Source organism: Labrus bergylta, chromosome 16 (assembly GCF_963930695.1).
Source record: "Labrus bergylta chromosome 16, fLabBer1.1, whole genome shotgun sequence".
In the NCBI taxonomy this organism is placed as follows: domain Eukaryota; kingdom Metazoa; phylum Chordata; class Actinopteri; order Labriformes; family Labridae; genus Labrus; species Labrus bergylta.
In genome coordinates this window covers 21,532,937-21,555,714 of record NC_089210.1, presented here as the reverse complement: position 1 = coordinate 21,555,714, position 22,778 = coordinate 21,532,937, and the positions used below count along the sequence as shown (strand labels likewise).

Here is a 22,778-nt window from a genome sequence, read left to right as displayed (position 1 = left end):
TGTGTGCAGTGAAGGCAGGCAGGGGACTTCTGTGCTTTCTTGCATCAGGATGGTACCAGCTGGTGTCTCTCATGTCTCTCCTCAACATCTTCTTTCTGACACGGTAAAAGAATCCTCCCCCTTGAATGAGTGAAAATGAATAAATTGAGTGTTTTTTTGTTTTTTTTACAAGTCATGCTCTTTAAAAGTGATCATATATTTCACAAATGCATTACACTATTTTTCATTATTGTTTTTTTATTTACACTTCCAACAAAAGCTAGTATGATGTATTTAATTCCCTACTATTTTGAAATACTGCAATCCTATTCATAATGCATCATGTCATGAATCAAAGTTCTGATTCACTGAGGTTCTTTTCTTTTTGAAATAATGACTTGAACTCCTGTCAGTTCTGTTTCATCTGACCGGTGTGTGACTTTGTTTCAGGTGCCTTCCCAAGCTCTGGAAACTCCTGCTGCTCCTTTTACCCCTTTTGCTCCTTCTTGGTGAGTGTGAAAGACACAGGCGTAACCTATTTATTGAGCTCAAACAGCCAGAAGTCCTTCCACAGCAATAGTTGTCCAAACCAGCACACATCCCGAGAGTCTGCTGCATACTCAGCGTCAGATTCAGGTCAGGCCTGCTGGGCCTCTAGTGAGCTCCTCCACTCTGTTTCAGCATTGCTCACTTAAACTTACACAACAACAAAACAAGAACACATTGAACACATGAACACATTTGTTCTTGGTAGACTACTCCATCTCTCTCTCTCTCTCAAGTCCTGAAGTTTATGAAATATAAAGTCTGTATGGGTTGTGTTTTAATAAGCATGAAAACATTTGAGGCCAAAATGCTATGTTCTCACAGCTTCATCTTTACCTTAAATTTATATATCTTAACACAATTTACAAACAATTCAGGGCAGGTACAAGCAGAGAAATTGCCAGTAATTTAAAAAAACATGTTTTAAACCCTTCATCAAAATGTATCTACACATTCTGAGTTTTTTTGCAAGCGGTGAGTGTTGTTGAACCTTCGCTGTCTTTTGTCTTCATGCAGCTTTATGGTTTTGGGGTCCGTCCACTGCTGCCCTGCTCGCTTACCTTCCGGCCATTAACTTAACCGAGTGGCGTCCTGCCTCTCCCCTAGCCCTCCTGTCTAACTTAGTGCCAGCTTCTGCTCCAGCTCCTGCCTCTGTCCCCGTCCCTGCACCAGAGACTCCACTAGAACAAACCCCAGCTACACCGGTCTCACAGGCACCGGTAAGACACTGAAATAAAAAAATGAAGCAAATAATCTTCTAAAATAATGGACTGTATCCCAATATGACTTTGAAAAATATATCATTTCAAACCCTCTCTTCCTCCCTAGCCGATCCTTCCCCCGCTGGCCGTCTCTAGCCTTGATTTAGAGCGACTGGAACGTGTGGAGCAGCAACTCGCCCTGCTGTGGGGACGCGTCAAAAAGGGTGACGAAAATCAAGAGCAGCGTCATGTGGAGGTTTTGGGTCTCTACAGCACCCTGAAGGAGCAGCTCCACACTCAGACGGACAGGGAGAGCTTGGGACTGTGGGTGTCCTCCCTGCTGGAGGAGAGGCTGGGCGTCGTGAGGGGAGAGCTGGAACAGCAGAACACTAACATAGTAAAGGTATGGAGATGAGAATAAGTGTTGTAATATTGAGTTTTAAAAGTGATGTGTTGATAAAAGTCAATGTTGGCATGCTAATAAATGTCTCATGTTTTTTTCTAAACCTCTGCTCCATGCAGAGCGAAGAGAAGCAGAAAGAGCACCAAGAGAGTCATGCATCACGTCTGGCTGAATTAGAACTTCTGCTGAGCACTCTGGCTGCCAAAACTGAGGTATGCATAGCAGATGCCACTGCCTGCACTCAGAAAACACATGCATTCAAAAAATGCATAGTGAATTGTGGCAAGATGGCTCATATATCTTACATATAAATATAACAAAAAAACAAACACAGAGACCATACATCCTCAATATTCATTCTTATACAAAAAGGCACATGTAATAATTTATGATTATTGAATACAATGGCAGACACCATGGTTAAGGAAGAGAGAATTATAAGAGATCTTTCAGCGAATCGGCTGCAGAGCCCCAGCTATGTAGACCTGTCTCAGCAGCTCCCTCTACTGGAGCAGTTGATAACTCCACATGGATAACAGCTATAAATGGTAGGACTCAGTGCCTGTTGGTGAGGGAGTGACGAGGCTTCCAGCTCACTGGGATCATCTTTTTAGCAGCTCTCAGGCCAGCTTCAATGAGCTTTTGTAACTTAGTGATATTGAGTTTTGAAACATGATTCAACAGCAGTGCCCCAGTGTTTACCGGTAATTAGCTGTGGAAGTCAAAATTGCCACAATAATAAGAAAAACTAAAAAAATAAATGTATTAATTAAAGCATTACGATCATAATACACAATAAAGTACAAATTATGAGACAAGAGGTCAATGGTAAACCACAACAAAGCAAACTTAGACACATGCAGTCACACAAAGCCTTGAGTCAAATCATGCTTCAAGATAAGGAGATATTATAACAGCATAGACGACACTTACAGAGGGACCTGTGTTTAAAGGACAATAATCCTGACAAGCTCAAACAGGTGAACCAGACAGCTGAGGTCAGACAAGAACAGGTATGAATGCAGAACTGGTTGGTTTGGTGCCAGGTGTAAAGTCTGTGTACAAAGGAGCAATTGGGCAGTATCAAATATTTAATTATTCTTATTATAATAGTGATTGTTATTGATTTGGTTTATCTGTCATGGGGAGTTTCAGAAATAATGAAGAGAAGTTTTGTACTTCCTACTCTGTCCTCATTCATTCTTATTGATGAAATGTGTTGTAGGAGGTTCAGCAGAAGCAGCAGAAATATGAGCATGAGAAACGGCAAGAACGGGTCAAAGAGGTTTCCACTCCAGCAGCAGACCCAGACCCTGTCAGGTATCAAAACCATGAAAAAAAACCCAACCTACATGCATTCAAATTCAGCAGCATCTTCTTAAAGATTATGTCAGCTTACATGTAATTTCTGTGTCTCCCTCAGTGTGGGTGTGAAGCAGGAGGACCATGATGCTCTGTTTGCGGAGGTGCACAGACTTGAGGTGGAGCTTGGCAAAATCCGAAAGGACCTGCAGGGGGTTTTGGGATGTAAGGGCAAGTGTGAGCAGCTGGACATGCTGCAGGAGACGGTAAGTGACTCAAATGCTGACTCATGTAAAATCAACTTATTTTACAAAACTACATCACAGCAAATATTAGGTCTTTTTTTTCCATGACATTCACTTTCCATAACATGTCTTTAGTCATGACATTTCCGTGTATTCCTTCACAGATATCAGCCCAGGTGTCCTCTCAGGTGTCCTCTCAGGTGTCCTCTCAGGTGCGTAAGGAGTTGCAGGCTCTGTTCTTCGGCAGTGGGTCAGGAGAGCAGCATGGAGAGGTGCCTGAGTCGCTGGTCCTCTGGCTATCTCAGCGCTACGTTAACACACCAGACCTGCAGGCCTCCCTGGCCTCCCTGGAGATGAGCATCCTGAGAAACGTGTCCCTGCAGCTGGAGCAGAACCGGGCCCAGACCTTGGGTGAAGCTGAATCCCAAGCCAAGAGCATCGTTCAGACGGTGACCGGGAGCGTCCAGCACACTGCCTCCACTGCGGGAATGTCAGAAGAGGTAATGAATATGGATTCCTACTGTCAGCGTCATAATCACTTTGGATTGTCATCTTAATTATGAGCTAAGATGAGCTGCTTTTTATTGTTGGTTTTGTGTTATGTTTTCTACCCCAGCAAGTGAAGCTGATTGTCCAGAACGCTCTGAGGCTCTACTCCCAGGATCGAACAGGCCAGGTGGACTACGCGCTGGAGTCTGGAGGTAAAAAATTAAGCCTCACATTTACATCACTCCCTGTTCTTCCTGTGCCTTTTTGGATTAACCACCTAGCTGCTCTATAACAGCTCTATCAGCACAGCGCTCTAATGTATGTCTCTTATGCAATGAGGGTGCGGGCATTAGCCAGGCCTGAGGACAACAGGGTATTAACAGCAGAAGGTCAGACTCCATTGTCATTTGTATTACTGAGCAGTCTGTTGACCTATATGAGAGAGTCACAACACAGAAGGCATGGGTATTAAGATGTTCTGGTAGTCTAGTAAGAAAAACCTTTATGATTACAACAATTCGGTTTGGTTCTCAAGCCTCCACTTTCTGTCCATATTTTCTGTCTCTACATGTGCCATCATTTCAGACTAAAATATCCTAAAACTTTTAAAATTAGGACTTAGTTTCAAGCATGTTTAACCTTCATGTGTTTTTAGGTGGAAGCATCCTCAGTACTCGCTGCTCGGAGACATATGAGACCAAGACGGCCCTCATGAGTCTGTTCGGCCTGCCCCTCTGGTACTTCTCCCAGTCTCCACGGGTGGTCATCCAGGTGAGCCTCACCACCAGAGTTTTGTGACTCAGGGAAGGGATGCAGTGGAATTTACAGACACTTTATTGAGCCACTCCTATGTATCATAGACTGAGATCTCATTTTAACAAAATCAGTGACCGGTCAGTTCTTTGTGCATTATTCTTTGTGCATTGATTGTGCTACCTTACAGAGTGTGAAGCACAAATTAATCAATCTGTGATATCTTTCAGTAGACTTTTTATTTGTGTGTGGAAAGTGAAACTAAAGTGACTCCAGTATTGTAATAACAAAAATGTAAATCCACTCTACACGCTTGAATGAGCAACATGAACTTTCAGATGGAAGACACCTTCGTCTCTCTCTGCAACCACTTATTACTTTGCTAAGCCCCTCCCACCAAATGATGTTTCAGACATGCACACCAACATCTGTCACTGTAAATGCCTGTTTCTCGCAGCTAGTTATATCAGGCTCAGAGGACAAAAAAAAACACTGACAGCTGATAAATATACATCTGAAAATAGTTTTTAAAAAGTATCAACTGGTGTGTGCTGCCCAGCTGTCAGGCTCTCAGCACCACAGAGGAGAGGAGAGGAGTCAGAGCTGCATATATTATTTAAATGGACAGTTTGAAGAACAGTAAATTCAACGATTATAACATGTTAAGATAAGCACATGACTATTCTTTACACCTGACTTAAACAAATTGAACCTATCCACAAAGTCTTTTATTACATTTACAGGATAATCAATAAAGGACTAATGTCATTGAAGGATTGTTGGGATTTATTTTTTTCATTTGAAAAACTAAGCTTGACATCTCTTACACCCTCAGCCTGATGTGTATCCTGGTAACTGCTGGGCATTCAAAGGCTCTCAGGGCTACCTCGTAATCCGGTTATCCCTAAGGATCCTGCCTACATCCTTTTGCGTGGAGCACATCCCCAAGGCCCTGTCCCCCACTGGAAACATCACCAGCGCCCCACAAAACTTCACTGTTTTTGTAAGAAACAAAGGGATATTTATTTAATTCCATTAATTAGTGATAATGTTCTGTTTTCACTGAAAGTTTTTTTTATTTTCAGGGGCTAGACGATGAGTACCAGGAGGAGGGAAAGCTGCTCGGGCAGTACACATACCAGGAAGACGGGGAGTCACTGCAAACATTTCCTGTCATGGTATGAAAAGTCGGACTTCTTAACCTGTCGGGAATGATTATGTTCTTATCTGCCAGCATGTTCTGAATATTCTTCTCTTTTTAGGAACAAAATGACAAGAGCTTCCAGATCATCGAGGTGCGGGTGCTCTCCAACTGGGGTCACCCTGAATACACCTGCATGTACCGCTTCAGAGTCCACGGAGATCCTCGGCCTCAGTGAACCAATCACCACCACACACACACAGTCATGTATGACATACCAACCTATCTGTACATAGCTCTCGCCAACTTCTTTTAAAAAGGAGGGGACTCGGAGGTAAATGATGGACGTTTTGAAAGACAAAGGAGACAAAGAAATTGTGGATTAATAAAGGAATGTGCACAGACTGAATCATGGACAAGTGTTTTGTTGAAAGAGTCACAGGAAAGTCTGTATGGGATCTGTCATGAACACAGAGGAGGAATGGAACCACAGAAGTAAATGAAACTCCGAGCCCCCTTTTCTAAAAGGTCTCTTGCACTGAATAAGCCCGCGATGGCGACAGGCTCTGACCTGAGCAGACATATCCATGGACGAATGAAATGGGGGGGCACTAAGGACTTTTCTCCTCCATTTCTTCACACACTGCATCTCAGTTTGATTTCTTGTTTTGCTCATATTATTTTCCACTTTTTTTTCAGGATCAAAGCCACTACACCTTTGCATGTAACCATTTTTGTCCATTTGTGGCCATCAAGTTTTTCAGCAGTGACTTTAACCGAGCTGTTTGGTTGGCCTGCTGGACTGAAATGCACCAGACTGGACATGAAAGGTTCACTACATCTGAGGCCGCTTCTAGTCAGGCTCTAAATGTTCTCTCAAGCTGAAGCTGGATGCAAGTCATCCTCTAATGTCACAGTGACACTATATAACCACCGACATGAGCTCTAGGTGTTCAGAGGATAAGACGCTCCTCACTTTGTACAAATTACCTGTATGATTATGGCTGCACTCTAGGATTTATTCTAGCATGTGACTCCCCTGGAACCGAATCTTGCACCATGTATTAACACTTGAGTGTGTCTGCGCTGAAGGTTTGAGTCCTGGGCAGGCATCTCAAATTAACAATCATTTTTCAAAGATGAATAAGTGCTCCTGTAGAAAAAAAAGTAGGATTTTCTTTCAATTTCTTTGAAGAGGAAGCTCTTGCTGTCTCCCTCTGGCTTAGTTTTAAACGTCCTCCTCACATGAGCTCCCTTTATTCTTAAAACCTGAAGGAATGTAAACTGTATATTTAATTGTTGATAGTCAGTCCTTTATAATAACTGCTTTTATCAGTGTTGCTTTATAAAAAAATCTTATTATTATTGTATCACTACCATTGTTTCTACTGTTACTCAATGTGTTGTTTTGATTTTCTTTTCCTTTTTTTTCCCTTTTTTTTAAATTTGGGGGTTTGTTAATCTAAGGATGCACTGCAACAACTTGTTAGAGGAATGTTTGTGGCACCGGTCTTCACGATGACTTCAAAAGGGGGGTAACAAACAGGGGGAGGTCCTAAATGTTATGTATAAAAATGTTTTGTTCACAATCTTATTTATTAACAAGTAAATTAGTGACTGCAAAAATATGAGTTACTGCAATGTATATTTTGTCAAAAGCTGTTCAGTGCATTTTGAAACCATCTTGGGACTTTTTTTTAAAGATAAGAGGCTATTTTTGTTTAGTCATGAGATGGCTTTACTGCTTTGGAATATATTCCAATAAAGACTTTAATTTTGATGAAGCGTTCTGAACAACTTAATCATGTGTTAAAACTAACTGTATAATGTTTCCTTCTAAAGATAATTGTTTCTCACCATGCAGTATTTTCTCTGGTTGATCATCAACATTTTAAAAGTGGTAACAGTAACAACTGAATTTAAGTCCAACAGGATTGTTCCCGGGTACATCTGGATCGATTGAAAGTGTCTCTAAAAAAGTAAGTACCTGACATCTGCTTAGTTTATGCTTTCTCTTTTTGAGTGAACTGGATTTAAATTACTGATAGAAATACATTTTGGATGCCATCAAGTTGACTTTTTGTTGTAACCAAGAGTTAATGTTAAAAAAAAAATTAAATGCAAAATCATGTATATTTTTATTCGAGATCACAGAAGGATTTAGCGGGATTTTCAGCAGATTTTGAATTGAAGGGGTAAATTAAATTTAAGTATGTTAAGATATCTGCTGCCCTCCAGCGGTGAATACCGGAAATAACGAATTAGAAGTAGAGGCGATGCAGCGAATTTCAATCAGTGTTTCAATAACATGTAACTGAGAAGCACAGTGAAAGCAAACTACGCTGTTTTTATGTGTGCAAAAATCAGGTATGTTAATGACCCGAGACTACGGTTTGTAACGTTAATTTTACGGTGTTACGTCATCAAAACACAAGGTTGATAATTTATAAATGAAAAAAGTATGTCCATAGAAACACGTTAAAGTCCACAAAAGTTAAAAAAAATAATAATAAATAGGCCTACTTCGTGGTTATAGTTGTCATAGTTGATGTGGTCGCTTTCAGAAAAAAAAATTTGACACCGGAAGTCATTCTCATGACTACTTCCTTGGCAACCAGTGAGTCCCCGGCAACCACTATCGCGATCAGCATAATAATGGCCAAAACAATCGGTGCCAAAAAGTCACTTTGGCAACAAGTGTGTGAAGGTAAGGTATTAAACACTGTTTGTTTAAGCTTCTGTTTATGGAAACTATGTACAATAAAAGCTTTTATTTTATTTATGTGTTTTCTGGAGAGTATGAAGCTGAGCAGCCCCGTCCTCCCAGTGCTGTGTGGACAGATAGCAGCTCAGTGAGCACCCAGATCTCCCAGTATAGCGCTAGTACACACTCCCCAGTCTTCTATGGACTCACCACAGCCAAGGTGAACATATCCTTCAAGTTATCCTGTTTCTAATCTTGTAGACATTGTCTGACAAAACTATTATACAGTACAATCCACAATCCTTGGTTTCATCAGGTGTCTGTGGATGATGATCCTCTCAGAGACTTTGACCCTCTTCTTGGTCACCCGGCTCTCGCTGGCTATGCTGTGTTACAAAAACCACGTCCTTCAAGCCAGAGGCCCCCGTCAGCACCAGGAACTACATCACCTCTTAAACTACAAACAAGTAAGATGATGGCTCACGCTCTGCAGGGAGCATCTGTCTGCTTTGTCATTCTTTGTCTGTACGTGATGTATGAATGTACCTTTGTGTCAGGTCCTGTCATACAGTTTTTGGAGAGGAGAGTGTTTCCAGTGTTGTTGCCTGGACTCGAGGCTTTGCTGACAGAAGCTCAGAAACACGGCTGTTTTGAGGTCTGAGTTAATTGATAACATTAAAATGATTTTAAAATGTTAAAAAGACTAAAAATGTTGTGGTTCTTGTAAATTACTCAAGTGTTTCTTTTTTGATGTTTTCTACTTTAAGCTATCTACTCTAAATCAGATTGAATTTCTTTTTTTTACTTCACCACATTCATTTCACAGCTGTAGTTGTAAGTTGAAAACATGATCATATTGTAAATGTATATATTGATATTTATTAATAGTTTTGTGTGATGTACAATATTGATTACTTTGTTTTGTGTTACAGAGGAAAATAACAGCTTTTAACCCGTTTGATTTTCTAACTGAGTGGCTTTACAAGTAAGGGCCTGCACATACACCTTAACCTTAGTTCTTCTAAATGTTATTATCTGAATGCTGTGTGTAAATTTTTTTTTAGCTAAATCTTCTCTTTTCCTCAGCCACAACCCCAGCAGGCGGAAACAGATCCATGTGAACTTTCACGACATCCCATTTGTCAAGAGCTGGCTCCGCATGCAGTGAGTTTACATAATGTGTTTTCTTATGCACGTAAGGTAGAGCATCTTTCTGCTCTGTCTCATCAAACCTTTTCTTTCTTCAGTCCCAGGCCTCCCATCCCTCTGTTTCTGCAGCTGAGCGAGGATCAGGCTGCTCTGCTCATCCAGGCTTTCTGGAGGGGATACAAGGTACACTCATCATGACAGGGAGCAAAATCAAAAAGTATTTTATTAAACTAGTGCTTGGACTGCAGACAAAAGAGTTCATAAAATGGACCTGAAAGATGACTAAAAAATATAGGCATGGAATTCTTAAACTGAAGAAAATCCAAATGTATTTAAATGAAAGGTCCATGAGAAAAAAATCTATTCCTTTGACCCACACAACAATATTTAAGTTACTGCCTGAAAGCATTTGGATATTGAAAAATGATCGAACCCTGCAGTTTCCCCACAAACCACAGAGATCTGTGCTGCTTGGCGTTGTGCGAGTGTTTCTTTTAGGATACTATAGGCACCCTGCTTCATGTGCATTGGTCCAAAGTTTGATCTTGTTGTATAATAACATCCAGCTGAAAAGCCTCTCTTCCACGAGGAACGCAATTTCATTCAGCAGCATGATTATGTCATCAGTGATGTCGGCCTTTAATTCCTTCCTGTGTGGGCGTTGGAGTGCTCTGTGCACTGATATAAATAGATATAAACAGACACTACCAGAGGCAAACAGCAGAGTTTTGACTTCACACGCAGATAAAGCCGTGTCTGGTGTGAGGTGAGGATGACAGCAGGGGTTTAGGTTTTTACTTCTCACAGCAGAAGCTCTTATTTATACAGCTTTGTTAAGCAAGCTATTGGGAGCAAATAAATGTCATGTGCAACTTCATAAAGATGTGGAAACATTATTCTGCTTCTTGTTGAATTTGTGTATTGCGTGCATTAAAATATGTTTTTGAATATGTGCCTATGTGAAGCCACATCTAGGTTAGGACTATTTATGAACCAGCAGGGGGCAACACCTCCTTTTTTTTTCTGTTACAGAAATACAATCTTACTCTCCACTGTTCACATGGGGTGGCAGCACTGAGCAGGCTGACCCCACTGTGCGGAGAGAGGTTCAGCAAGGTCCACTGATAGCACTGCATCCCAGCACCCAGAGGGGTTCACAGGAGGAGAGACACAGCCAGGAAGAAACAATTGTTATATGATGGGATGATCTATCTGGAAGGATTAAGCTCAGGCTATGTTGGGAATATTTTTAAATGTATGCATGGATGACAAAAAGGATGGAAAAAAAAAAAAGCCAGATGATGATTAGTAATGCTGTGATACAGAGGGAAATGCAGCCCTTATGCAAGAAAAGTGAACCAGATGGAGGCTGTGAACGCAGCACAATCCGAGTACAAAGCTGAGGGAAGGCCTCTCAGGATCATCATTTATTCAGGATACACAGGGTGGAGATATTTTGGGTAGTCGCAAAGTCCTCATACAGGCGGCGTTGTGTGTCACTGCTGCTGTTACCTCAACTCCAGAGACAAAAACAGTTAACAGCTCATTGAGCAGACGAGCAGGGACGGGGACATCAGCACAAACGGAGCTGTGCTGCACTGATGCACCGTAAAGCTTCACTTGATTCTGTGTGTGTGCCGGCGTGGAGCGTTCATATTTGTTGTCTCACACTGTAAATCTAATCTGACAAAATTCTCATTATAAGACTTTGGATTACAGACTTAATATCTAAGTGAACAATGATGAGCTATATTTCAACCTAATCTGTCCAAGAGTAAGTTTTTAAATACTTGAGAATAGTTCTGAGGGTTTATACAAGAGTAATAGGATTATGGGATTTAGTTTGACTTGATGATGAAAATGAGTTTTATGTTTGTTGTTTTGATACTAACTTGTCATTTATAAAAAACATAATGACTTTTGATAATCACGATGTAGTTGTGATTAAAACCTCTTCTTTTGCCCTGTTCCCCTCAACCACTCCCCCTCTTTCCCCCGCACTCTTACACCCTCTGCTGTTATATAACCTGCCTGACGCAGCGCTGACTGCAGAGTGTGTGCGTTTGTGTGTGTGTGTGTGTGTGTGTTGGTAAGAAAGACAGACAGACGAAGGGCCAGGAAGCAAAGAAGGAGGGTATTTTTGTAGATTGGAGCTTTATCCCTCCATTATTAATGTGATTCATCCAAACATATTGAGGACGAAGGAAGAGCAGCAGCGGTACAGCATGTACCACACACACACACACACACACACACACACACACACACACACACACACACACACACACACACATATCGGCCTAGACGATGCGATTGTCTGTTGTTATACTCACAACTATAAAGAGCTGATGGGTCTAAACATGTTACATAATCTTCTTTATACCGTTTGCCTCAGCCTAGCTCTAATCCATTCATCCATGCCCTGCTGCTGTAATGTACACATATGTACATGCACACACACATCAAACACACACACTCCACTGATCACCAGGACTTCTCAGACTCTTTGAAGTCTAAGCTGAGTTGCAGTAATGTAGCTACTGTGTAATAAATAGGCAGTGCAATTAGGCAGTCAATACTGAGGATTTGTGGTCAAGCAGCAGAGCAGGATTGTATCATGATCTTTTCCACTGTCTCTACTAAGAGATTTATGAAGCAGACACAATGCAGTTAGCCTTTTCCTGGCCTGAGCGGATCACTGCCCTGTGTGGCTGTAGGGATTGTCTTATAGATAGTTAGATGAGTTCACAAGGCCTGTATGTAACACACATTTGTTGTCAAAGGAATCAGATTGGGCTGATTTGAACTTTGAGTTTGTTGAGTAAAATATAACTCTCATGTTTTAGCTAAAAGACAAATGTTTTCCACTTTTCCATAAGCCCTGATGATCACCCATATACTGTAAAAAAAATGGGATATGGGGTCTTCTGAGTTCATTCCCCCATTGGTTTCTGAAATGGAGTTTGGAAGTTCATTGATGGCAGTGTCCATATTGGAAATGCTGTCTCACACTAACTAACAGTGAAGCTGAGGCAGCAAAAAGTAGCATTTGCTTTATTTATGATCTTGAGGGTACACGTTTCCTTCCTGCACCAACTATTGTGCAAAGCTAAGATAACTAGCTGCTTCACATTAGCAGAACAGACCTGAAATTAGCTATCTTTCCATCCACCTCTCACAAAAGTTCTTAATGTTATTTCCTCAAAATTATGCTTTGGCTGCAAAATGTTAAATTGTAGCTCATACACTTTTTACCAACTGTGATTTCATCTGCCTAGCAAGCCTTGTATCTTCGTTAAACTTGCAAGAACCTTGTTGTTTTTTGATTCTCAGAATAACAATGTAATGCACAAAAAAAAAAGTAGTATTACAATTATTTGGTGAATCATTTTAAATTAATTGTTTATCCCGTTGAAACTTGAAAGTATTCTTGGGCTGGCAGGCTCAGTTGTGTCTAAAGGGAGCGCACTGTGAGCAGCCTACTGTGTGTACTCTTCTTGACAGAAACTAATAGAGCTGTTTAAGAGAATCTTGCACGCTCTCACCCGGAGAGCCGCATAGTCCACTGCAGAACTAGGTCTGAGATTCCAGCTGAATGATCCGGGAGCAGTGCTACATGAATGGTTTGAACTGAGGTCCACAGTTGAGACAGTGATGGGCCACGCTGTGACACTCATGCAGAAAATATGTCAAAGGCACTCAGGACACACACAGTTGCTGATGGCTCTGTTTCGTCCTCACTTTCCCTTCATACAGATGGGCTGTAGGAGGACACTGGACCTGGATTGGATGGGATACTTTCATCATATGGAGTATTTTACATCTAATTGTAGTATAGTCTTAGTGACACTACATACATACTATGCCCGGGTCTCCAATGCATTGATCAGAACTCAAGTTGATCTGCCAGTGAAGTGTTGATGGAAGCATCAGTCAACAAAAACATGAAGGATCGGCTTCTTGGATGGGGTGTGAATCTGTGCCTTTATACAGCCTGTCACTGCGTCTGCTGATGTGGCTGCAGCCGCTTCCTCCAAACAGAAACCATTGTGCTGCTGCAGCAGTGTGTGAGACTGGGAGAGGAGCTCGGTCACACAGGCAGCTTTGCACAAAAAAAGGCCGGCAGCTTGAAAGGCCGTGCAGGGAGATTGAAGTGTGTGTGAGAAACTGTGTGCACATATTTGTGGGAACGTAGTAAGTGTGTGTGTGTGTGTGTGTGTGTGTGTGTGTGGGGGGGGGGTTCGGGGGTTCGGGGGTTCTACTTGTGCTGCAAGTGGTGTCAGCTTTGACAGATGGGAGAGGATGAAGCCCCTGTTTTGTAATTTGATTCGTATGTCTTTGTGACTTTCACTTTATTTCAAATCTTTCAAACCTCATAAATTACTCAGGCTTCCATCATTTGCAATAACATTGAGATACAAAGATGCAGAATTTAAACAATCTAGAAAGGATCATACACGGTGAAATGAAAAACTAAACTTTTGTAATTTTTGCAGTTTGATGATGAGATTTTATGATGGCGTTTAAATGAAAATGATCTATAGAGGCAAATACCATGATAGTTATTTGTCATGAATATGCATTGTGTGTTGTACACACGTTTCTTGTTGCACTTTTGCATGCTAAATGATGCGTGCGAATTCATGCAGCCTTGCAATGTCCTATAATTTTTTCTAATCACTCTAATCCGTACCTTCATGCGCACACATGAGAAATGACTCACAAGCACACATAAACAGGCTCAGTGAGACGGACAATTAAAGCAACAAGATACCGTATTATCAAAGACTCAGTAATGATTCAAACTCGTTAGATGAGATGTGAACTTGCATTTGTTGTTTTGTAAGTGTGATTCAAATGTATTAATATTCTCAAACAGCACACCCGGTCTTTGATGCACAGTGTGCACAATCACATTATAATACTGGGCCCCTGCTAATCAGCTGTGTAGATGCACACAGACGGCCTTCAAAACTCTCATGCATTCACATTCAACTCAGCTCTTTGTCTCCTGCTGCCATGCAGCATCATGCTCAAAGCATGTATATTTAAAAAGCAGCTTTTCAAGAAACTAGATTCCTGTTTTGCCCCTGTGCTTGTCACATTAAGAAGCATTGCCTCAGGGGTCCAATGGCTTTCAAGCATTCCCATCATTTAGCAACAGAAGAAGAACTTGGAGGTATGAGGTTTCTGCAGAACAGCTATTGAAAGTGACACATAGTAGAAATGGCCACACAGAAAGATGCACACAAGAGATGGTGAGCAAACACAACAGACTCCAACCCCCCCTCACCCCTGCTGACCCTCACCCCTTATTTCCATTTCTATGCTTTGCTCCCATCAGCAGAGGGGCTGTTTCAGCGCCGTGACACCCGCTAAATTAACTATTGAAGCCTGCTAGGCTAACCCATTCCTCCACCCATTGCCAGGCTTATATAACAGCTCCACTTTCATAACCATTGCTAACATAGCAACACTATTGTGGCCATTAAAACATGCACTCTGGAGAATGTTTGGTTCCAAATGAGAGGGAGGCGTAAAGGGGCCTGGAGAGAAGAGAAGAGAAGAGTGATGGATAAAAGAGGAGGAGAGAAGGTGTTGTTAGAGAGAAGAAAGAGGGGACAGGGTCAGAGGATACTGGGAGGAGAAAGATGCAGAGTTATGGGGGAGTAGAAGTAGTAGAAGGGGACAAAGAGAGAAAAATGATTGAGCCCTTCAGGGATATTTTCTATTCATCCAAATCAATGATAGCATTTAGTAATCGCTCACTAAAGCCAGCAGCCTACACAAAACCACAACACAACAACTACAGGGGTTTCCTCTGACAACAAAAGCGTGACCAGCTCCAGACCAGACGGGGCAGAGAGAGGAACAAGAGTCAGCTGGACATGAATCTGCAGCAGAATTTGACCCATTTACCCATCTACGTGGACACACAGGGTTATACATCTTAACACGCTTCATTACCATCAAGAGCACTGGTTTTTCAATGCAGAAGGGCCCTTTTCAGACACAGCGTCCACCATTCCACAATTCTCATATTACAGCAAGGAATTAAATTGAATTTAAATGGGGCTTTAAATTGGCCAACACAAAATAGTTTATACATTTTTAAATATAGTACTGTCTCATACGCAGTAAATAAAAAAAAAAAAGTCCAACACACAGAAAGATATAGTAACGTAAGACAGCACTGGCAGCTCACTTTTTTTGATGATGTAACCTTATGCAAAGCTATGTACCTGTGTGTTTGTGTGTGTGTTGTAGATACGAGTTCGCCCAGATGTGCAGGAGCTGCGCCTGTGGCAGAAGGAACTGAGGGAGAACCGGGACATTGCCAAAACTGTTGAGCAGTTCTGGGCAAAACAAGAGAGCAGAGGTGAGAACACACACACACACATACACACACACATAAATTCATATTGTTTCACTGAATTAAAGTTCTCAGCTCACCAGCAACACAACATCCATGAGGTTAAGTTTTTCTCCTGTGGCCCGACCACATCTTACAGTCACGGAAATAAGCTACAGTGCAACCCATGCAGAAGTATAGACACTGATACTCACGTATACACACTGGATGGTGCACAGTACAGTCAGACACACACTTTGACACACAAACTGCAGGGATAGAGAAGTGATCTGCGCAGAGCTTTGAAGTGCAAGCGGAGAGATGAGGATATGAAAGCCGCGACACAGAGAAAGAATGAGGGCAGACACGGAGATTGAGAAAGAAGAAAGAGACAGGGAAGTGAGAAGGGAAGAAAGAGAAAGGAGATTGCGAGTGAAGGAGAGAAAGTAAATGTCTGCAGGGCTCAGGGTGTGTTTGTGTGAGAGAGAGATACGGCAGAGGACAGGGATACATGTGAAGACAGAGAGCAGATACAGAGTGAGGGCGATGACGACGGAGAGAGACGAATGAAATGTGTCCGGGCCTTTGATTGTGTGTGTGTGTGTGTGTGTGTGTGTGTGTGTGTGTGTGTGTGTGTGTGTGTGTGTGTGTGTGTGTGTGTGTGTGTGTGTGTGTGTGTGTGTGTGTGTGTGTGTGTGTGTGTGTGTGTGTGTGTGTGTGTGTGTGTGTGTGTGTGTGTGTGTGTGTGTGTGTGTGTGTGTGTGTGTGTGTGTGTGTGTGTGTGTGTGTGTGTGTGTGTACTGTATGCCAACATGAAAGAAAGAGCCAAGCAGCTGGGAATGCAGGCATATGTCCAGGATGATTTACTGGCTTTAGAGCTCTATGAGAGTGACAAAACTTTGTCCTTGAACACACACGCACATGCACAAAGTGGTCAGCAGTATTTAACAGTGCTGGTTTTTTAAGGTGATACATGAAAAGACGGTGGCAAAGAGTCATTTTCTAATTTATGCATTTTAGCTCATAGGAAAGCTATGTTGTCACATTGTAGACTGTATACAGATGGACAACAAGCCTCAACCCCCTCCAGTTGTACAAAGATGAAGCCAAAATACTATATTGGGCATTTTGAGCCAGAGTCTGCACAGTAGACTGTCTGGAAGAGGTCTTGATGTCAACCCACAAAAACACACTTTCTACTTACTGTTAAAAATCAGAGATTATTGTATCAGGTTGAAGAAGACAAGATGGAAAGTTATTTGACTCTTTTGTTGGTGTTCTGCTGTGTCTCCTCTTCTTTGCTAATCAGGTGCACACAGCGCTGCAGGACCCACATTCGCCAACAGAGCTGTCAATCATGGCATTTTGTACCTTTTTATTGCATCACATAACCAATTAATAAGAAACCACCACGAAAATCATGACTTGAACACAAACTAGCGTGATGATAACTGTCCCATTAGCCATTGCTGTAATTTCAGGTATGTGCTAATAAGTTAATTATCATGCTAAGTTACTACACAAAAGATAAGATGGTAAACATGATATCTGCTAAACATAAGCATGTTAGCGAGTTAGCATTTAGCACAAAGTTTCAGTCTGCCTTAGAGGGCTTTTCTTTTTGGCTCTTTCGTTGTTTCTGAAAGAAGGCAAATATCAGATTCCAAAGTGAACTCGACCCAGCTGTCATCCCACTTGTATGAATATTACTACAAAAATCAACAGAAGCACACAGAAGCTAAAATGTAGGCGATTTAAGTCTTAAGTTTTTTTTTCCTGTTCACATGGTTATGAAGAAAAAGGATCCTGGTCCTTTATAAGAAAATGACCCATTGGGGCACTTCTGCCTGTGTACGTAGCTTAACCGGCTGTCGTGTCACCTCTTTGTTTGTCACCTACAGACAATGACACCATCATAAACACACACTGACACATTCCACACAACAAAGGCGCTCACTGCAGCAGTGTTGGGCTGACGAACATTCCTCCACAAAAACACTGAGCTGCTGCTACTGCTCCTGCACCGCTGCTGCTGACCTGACATTATAGCAGGGGGGCCTGGGGATCAGCGTGTGTGTGTGTGTGTGTGTGTGTGTGTGTGTGTGAGAGAGAGAGAGAGTACAAGAGAGTCTGCCATGTCCGTCCCAACTGAAAGCCCTTTTCTGACGTCTTCAACAGAATCTGAAATGGTTGTGAGGATAGTAGGGAACCAGAAATGAGTGAGTTAGAAACAGCAGAGAGCGATGGAGGGAGGGATGATGCTGAAGTGGCAGTTTGTTGGCTGGTTTATCCTGCTGTTGTGTTTTTGGATGTAATGAGGCAAGCACTGCCCTCCAGCACTGACAAATAAATGACCCATGTCAGGGTCTGTGGTAGAGAGCGGATGAGTTAGAGATCGAGGGAGAGAGAGATTATTTAGGGAAGCCACCTCTTTACTGTAAACACGCCCTCTTAAGTCGAAACCGCAACAGCTGCACCCATCTCATCTGACCCGAGGAGACCGGCATGTGATTCCTCTTCTGCCATTTCACATTTCACAGTCTGAAATCAGAATTAGTCAGAGACGCAGAGCAAAAACAGAAGCTGTGGGAGGAAAGCAACTGAGAGAGCGGACAAACAATGATACCTCAGGATCAAAAGGTCACAGCTTGTTTGGCAGGTGCAGCTTTCAGCAGCTCATGAATCACCACAGGACTGTCCTTGACTCTAGACGGACATGTCGGATGTTTACCTTCAGCCTGAGTAGTGAGCTAGCTAACCAGAGAAACACCTCATAAGTGATTGTAGAAGTGCATGTTGTTATCAAAAGTATATCATAGGATTATACCATTTTTGAAATGTGTCAGCCACAGTTTTTTTTTCTTGCAGCATCTGGCACATGGTTAAATTGTGCATTTTTCTTGTCAGAATCATTTATAATATAGACCATCTGCAGAATATTTTCAAACAGAGAAATTCACTTGTAAATAATAAAAAAGCTCTTAGGAGCTGCATCAGTGCTTCAACTGATGCTACAGATGTTACTGAGTAATAAAAGTGAAATGAACACTTTTCTAAATCTCACTTTAAATCACCACTGCAGTCATTTGGATATTAACAGAGCAGAACCTCAACTATTAGCATCATCTCGAGCCTGTCTGTAGCTCCTGTTATCGTTTAAGTGGCCATATATAGCAGCCTATTCATCATTGCTTCACTTCCATAATGTCACAGCTATCGCCTTTAACTGGCAGATCACAGAAGGCCGACAAAATGCAGCTGTCACAGTGAGAGAGAGAGATGGGCTGAATCATGGTTTGTCTTACAGGTTTTAAAACACAGGCCTTTAAATATTTGCCCTATCAATTATATTCAATAACATCTTGACAAATGTACAAATAGTTGGGCAATCACCATAAATTGTACACTTAGAGTAAAATACGATGTTATAGACCCTCACACATCATGCACTCCAGACAACTAATTCCAAAAAATACCCCTTACACATGACATTATTATTTCTAATTGTTATGTAGTGTCTTTTTGTTTGTTGAAGTCTATACTAAATGATATTGTCTGTCTTTACTGTCCTCCTGAGCCGTGTTTTGTATGCTTTGTTAGCACACTGTTTTCACATTCGCACAATAACAAAATAAGTCTTTTAAACTTTATTCACACAAACACAAAACTCCTGAAAAGCGGGTGTGCTGAGTCCCGGGAGACAGGACGTGACATAAAAAGCTGCAAAAGTCCCAACGTAATGTGTCTACGGTATACAAGATAGTGGACAAATTACACTTTTTGCCTGTTTCTTAATGCGACATGTTATTGGACATATCTCCAGTTTCAACATAATAACATACTGGCAAGCAGAAAAGAGTTTGTAGCAGGGTCCCAACGTGCTCAAAGATCCCACCGGTTTCACATGATAGGTCATCAATACCACACACTGGATAGGAATGATTTTTCTGTCTGTTGTGTTCACTCACCCGAATACTTGTTATTTTTACTAAGAGACTGGCAGCAAAAAGTCTGAATAAAATCTGTGTTTTCAAACATGCTGCCCACCTGGATAATTTGAGGAAATCTTAATGAGTGCAGTGCAGGTGAGAAGAGGCTTGTGTTTTAAAGACAAAAACAGAGGGTAGCTTTTTCCTTAAGAAAATCTGTGCTAGAAACAGAAAGTGGGCCAACAATCAAATGTATAAAAAAAAAAAAGAAGGCTTTCAGACATGCATTGGTTAAACTTTTAGGAAGTGTCTGACAAATCTGACATATTTAAATTTTTTAAGTAGAGATGTTTCATGCTTTTTGAATGCTGTTTCCTCAGTGGAGTGCAGAGTAGAGCAGAATGGCAGGTTTGACATTCAGGAGTGATGATTATTTATTACAGCCTGTCTAAAACACAACAGAGCACCTGTCCATGTTCAGGAAGTTGTTCTTGTTTGTCTCCAGTTGGCTCTGTTATGGCAGATCTTCCAGAAAGTCCTCAGCCCGGCAACTCAGACGTGTCCATCCAGGTTGTGTCCCCCACCCCCCAGAGCACTGTGGTCCACACCCCCACCCCCAAGATGACCCCTGAGGTCGTTGATTGCCTGATGACCCCCAGCTTGCTGACGACCAGCCCAAAATGACCTCCACACCAACACTGACTGATAATCGTGATAAACCATGACTGCGGCGTCTCCGTCTTTACCAGGAACTTGAAACCTCGTCCAGACTTCTATTAACTGAAATCATTGCTGTGGGTACAAGGTTTGTCTGTTGTTTAAAGGCTATTAAGCTGTGTTAGGTGGATGTCAAAGTGACCAAAGTGATCACTCAAACAAGCCATTAAAAACGCCTGTAACCAATTGGATATGGCCACGTGAGGATTTATGGTCCGAGGTCCGTGTCTAATTAGTTGATTGCTTTCATTGCCTTTTTGATGGATCACTTCCCTTTACGAGTCTCACCCAACGAATGAACACTGTAGCCTCTAGTAGGACTAAATATTTCCTCTCAGCCCCTCCAGCAGACAGCTCACCGGTTGATAACCAGCTATTTCCTTTTCCTTGTTGTTCCTGTTTTCCTTAGCAATATGTATCACACCAAAGAGATTGGAGCATTTCCGATTGAGCCAGGAACTGAGGTCAGGCTGAAAGGTGACCCTGCGTGCACAGCAGCACTCTGTCAGAGAAACAGAGGAAATAAAAAAAAGGAAATTGAAAAACATTGCTGAGAGGGCTGACAGGTGATCGACAGCAACTCTGACCGAGCAGCAGAAAGGAAAATCCAATAATCTCCATTGATCTTTCTATTCCACTACTGAATAAAAAGGCCTGTTACATCTCTTGATACTATGGAAATGCAACATTAGAAGCTGAAGATTATAGCCCATTAAACAAATCAATTTATAATTAATTACATGTGAATGTATATGACCTTGTATAGAAAAGTGTCACTAAAATTAGAAACTATTATAGAAACTGACACTGTATGGTGGTGTCTCTGCTGCAGCTGAATATTTGACGTGTTCATTTCATGTATTTTACGTACTGTTTTATGAAGTCTGAACAGTTTGTTTTACATGGATACAGTTTTGTCTTGTTATTCTTAAATGTCAGAGACTTTGCATCCCTCCTTCCTGTTTTTTTTGCTCCTTCTAGTCATCCAACATCTTCTTAAATGTTACATATCAGCCATGGAAAGTTCATTTAATTTGATCAGCAAAAATATTGAGGATAAAAAGACTTCACGCTGCTTCACTGACCGCTCTAATATTTGTGATAATGTCAATAAGACAGTGCAGGTTGTTGCTGTCTTCTCCTGGCTCTGTCATTAGACACAGAGAGAATAAAGTGCACTCCTGGCAGATTTCCACCCCCTCCTTGAACTCTGCGTACCTGAGAGGATACTTCTGGTGTCTCCACCCCAGTGCCTCTGCAGAGAGGCGAGGCGGGGGCGGTCTCCTGATGGATGGCATCCCCCGACCATCCTGGGCACTGATGCACGCTGCCTCACGCTGCCTCACAGTGGGCCACAGGGAGGGTCATGTATCTCCCTCTGCAGGTATGTGGATGTCTGGGAGACAGCTGCTTCTGGGTGAAGTGATAAAACAGCCCATTTCATTCCGGGGACATCTGATAGTGCAGCCAGCTCCACAGAGTCTGACAGCACTGGAACCGAGTGAAACTGGATCTTTGAGCAGCAGAAGAGAGGGGGCACCAGGCCGTCAGTGTAAAGCCTGAAAACAGCGTGTTCTGGGCTGTGATTCACGGCTGAATGTATGCAGAATACACACTGCAAACACTCAAATCACACCAAATCTATTTGTCAAATTTTAGTAAAAAATATCTCATTACACTTTATATAAGCCTCATTCACCTGACAAATTCAGACAAACATTTTATTTAATCTTATTTCCAAACACAACATGCAGGATGTAAGAAGCCTAAGATTAATATAATATATATGTATATCTTTTGATGTATTATTAAAAATATATTGATTAAAACTGCCTTCAAGTTTTGACATATTTGGAATATATAAATAAACTTTAAGTAAATGGTACCACTCTAATGTCCTTTGGTTATTTGCATGCTAACACAAGCAGCTTGTTAGCTTAGCTTGGCATAAAAAATGGAAACGGGGGGATGGGCTTGTTGGGATCTGGGTCCTTAGACCTCTAAAGTCCACAAATTGACATGGCACCGGGGTATATTGTACGGTGGTTTAACATTTCTGGCAGAATGTAAGTTCACACTGTGCGATTAAATCGTTTAAAATGCACGAACAAAGCTCCAGATTTATGTTCTCACTCTGTACCACTTGATTGTCGGGCGTGACCTGAGAGCTCATACTATAGCCTATGGATTAAGTCAGGACAGAGGATTAACAATTGTCAACAGATGTGATTTTACGTTGTCACATATGCATGCGGCTCAAATATACACACTGCAAAAACCTTCTAGCATCTAAATCATAACAAATATTACCTGTCGGCAGGAAATATCTGCGGACCTCCAACTAACGTTTCTTTCATGACAGAAGAAG

The 22,778-nt window shown here is 41.7% G+C and overlaps 2 protein-coding genes across 10 annotated transcripts in view; both read left to right on the top strand.

Moving 5' to 3' along the window:
* The window catches only part of sun1b (Sad1 and UNC84 domain containing 1b), a 28,537-nt gene extending 21,198 nt beyond the window's left edge, over nucleotides 1-7,339 (top strand). For all 9 annotated transcript variants that reach the window (XM_065964830.1, XM_065964827.1, XM_065964826.1 and 6 more), the window contains 13 exons: nucleotides 10-103; nucleotides 430-488; nucleotides 1,042-1,244; nucleotides 1,354-1,629; nucleotides 1,749-1,841; nucleotides 2,855-2,949; nucleotides 3,053-3,197; nucleotides 3,341-3,676; nucleotides 3,793-3,877; nucleotides 4,321-4,436; nucleotides 5,254-5,421; nucleotides 5,504-5,596; nucleotides 5,681-7,339. In XM_065964830.1, coding sequence (XP_065820902.1) covers nucleotides 10-103; nucleotides 430-488; nucleotides 1,042-1,244; nucleotides 1,354-1,629; nucleotides 1,749-1,841; nucleotides 2,855-2,949; nucleotides 3,053-3,197; nucleotides 3,341-3,676; nucleotides 3,793-3,877; nucleotides 4,321-4,436; nucleotides 5,254-5,421; nucleotides 5,504-5,596; nucleotides 5,681-5,797 — 1,880 coding nt within the window. In that variant the 3' untranslated portion in view covers nucleotides 5,798-7,339. The remainder of the gene's footprint in view (nucleotides 1-9; nucleotides 104-429; nucleotides 489-1,041; nucleotides 1,245-1,353; nucleotides 1,630-1,748; nucleotides 1,842-2,854; nucleotides 2,950-3,052; nucleotides 3,198-3,340; nucleotides 3,677-3,792; nucleotides 3,878-4,320; nucleotides 4,437-5,253; nucleotides 5,422-5,503; nucleotides 5,597-5,680) is intronic.
* A 136-nt stretch (nucleotides 7,340-7,475) lies between these two features.
* iqck (IQ motif containing K) lies at nucleotides 7,476-22,295 on the top strand. The gene is made up of 9 exons (XM_065964838.1): nucleotides 7,476-8,266; nucleotides 8,356-8,483; nucleotides 8,580-8,730; nucleotides 8,821-8,918; nucleotides 9,196-9,248; nucleotides 9,350-9,427; nucleotides 9,511-9,595; nucleotides 15,680-15,791; nucleotides 20,199-22,295. Exons 1-9 carry the CDS (start codon nucleotides 8,155-8,157, stop codon nucleotides 20,375-20,377), a joined length of 996 nt encoding a protein of 331 aa, XP_065820910.1. The 5' UTR covers nucleotides 7,476-8,154; the 3' UTR covers nucleotides 20,378-22,295.
* Nucleotides 22,296-22,778: the final 483 nt, after the last annotated feature.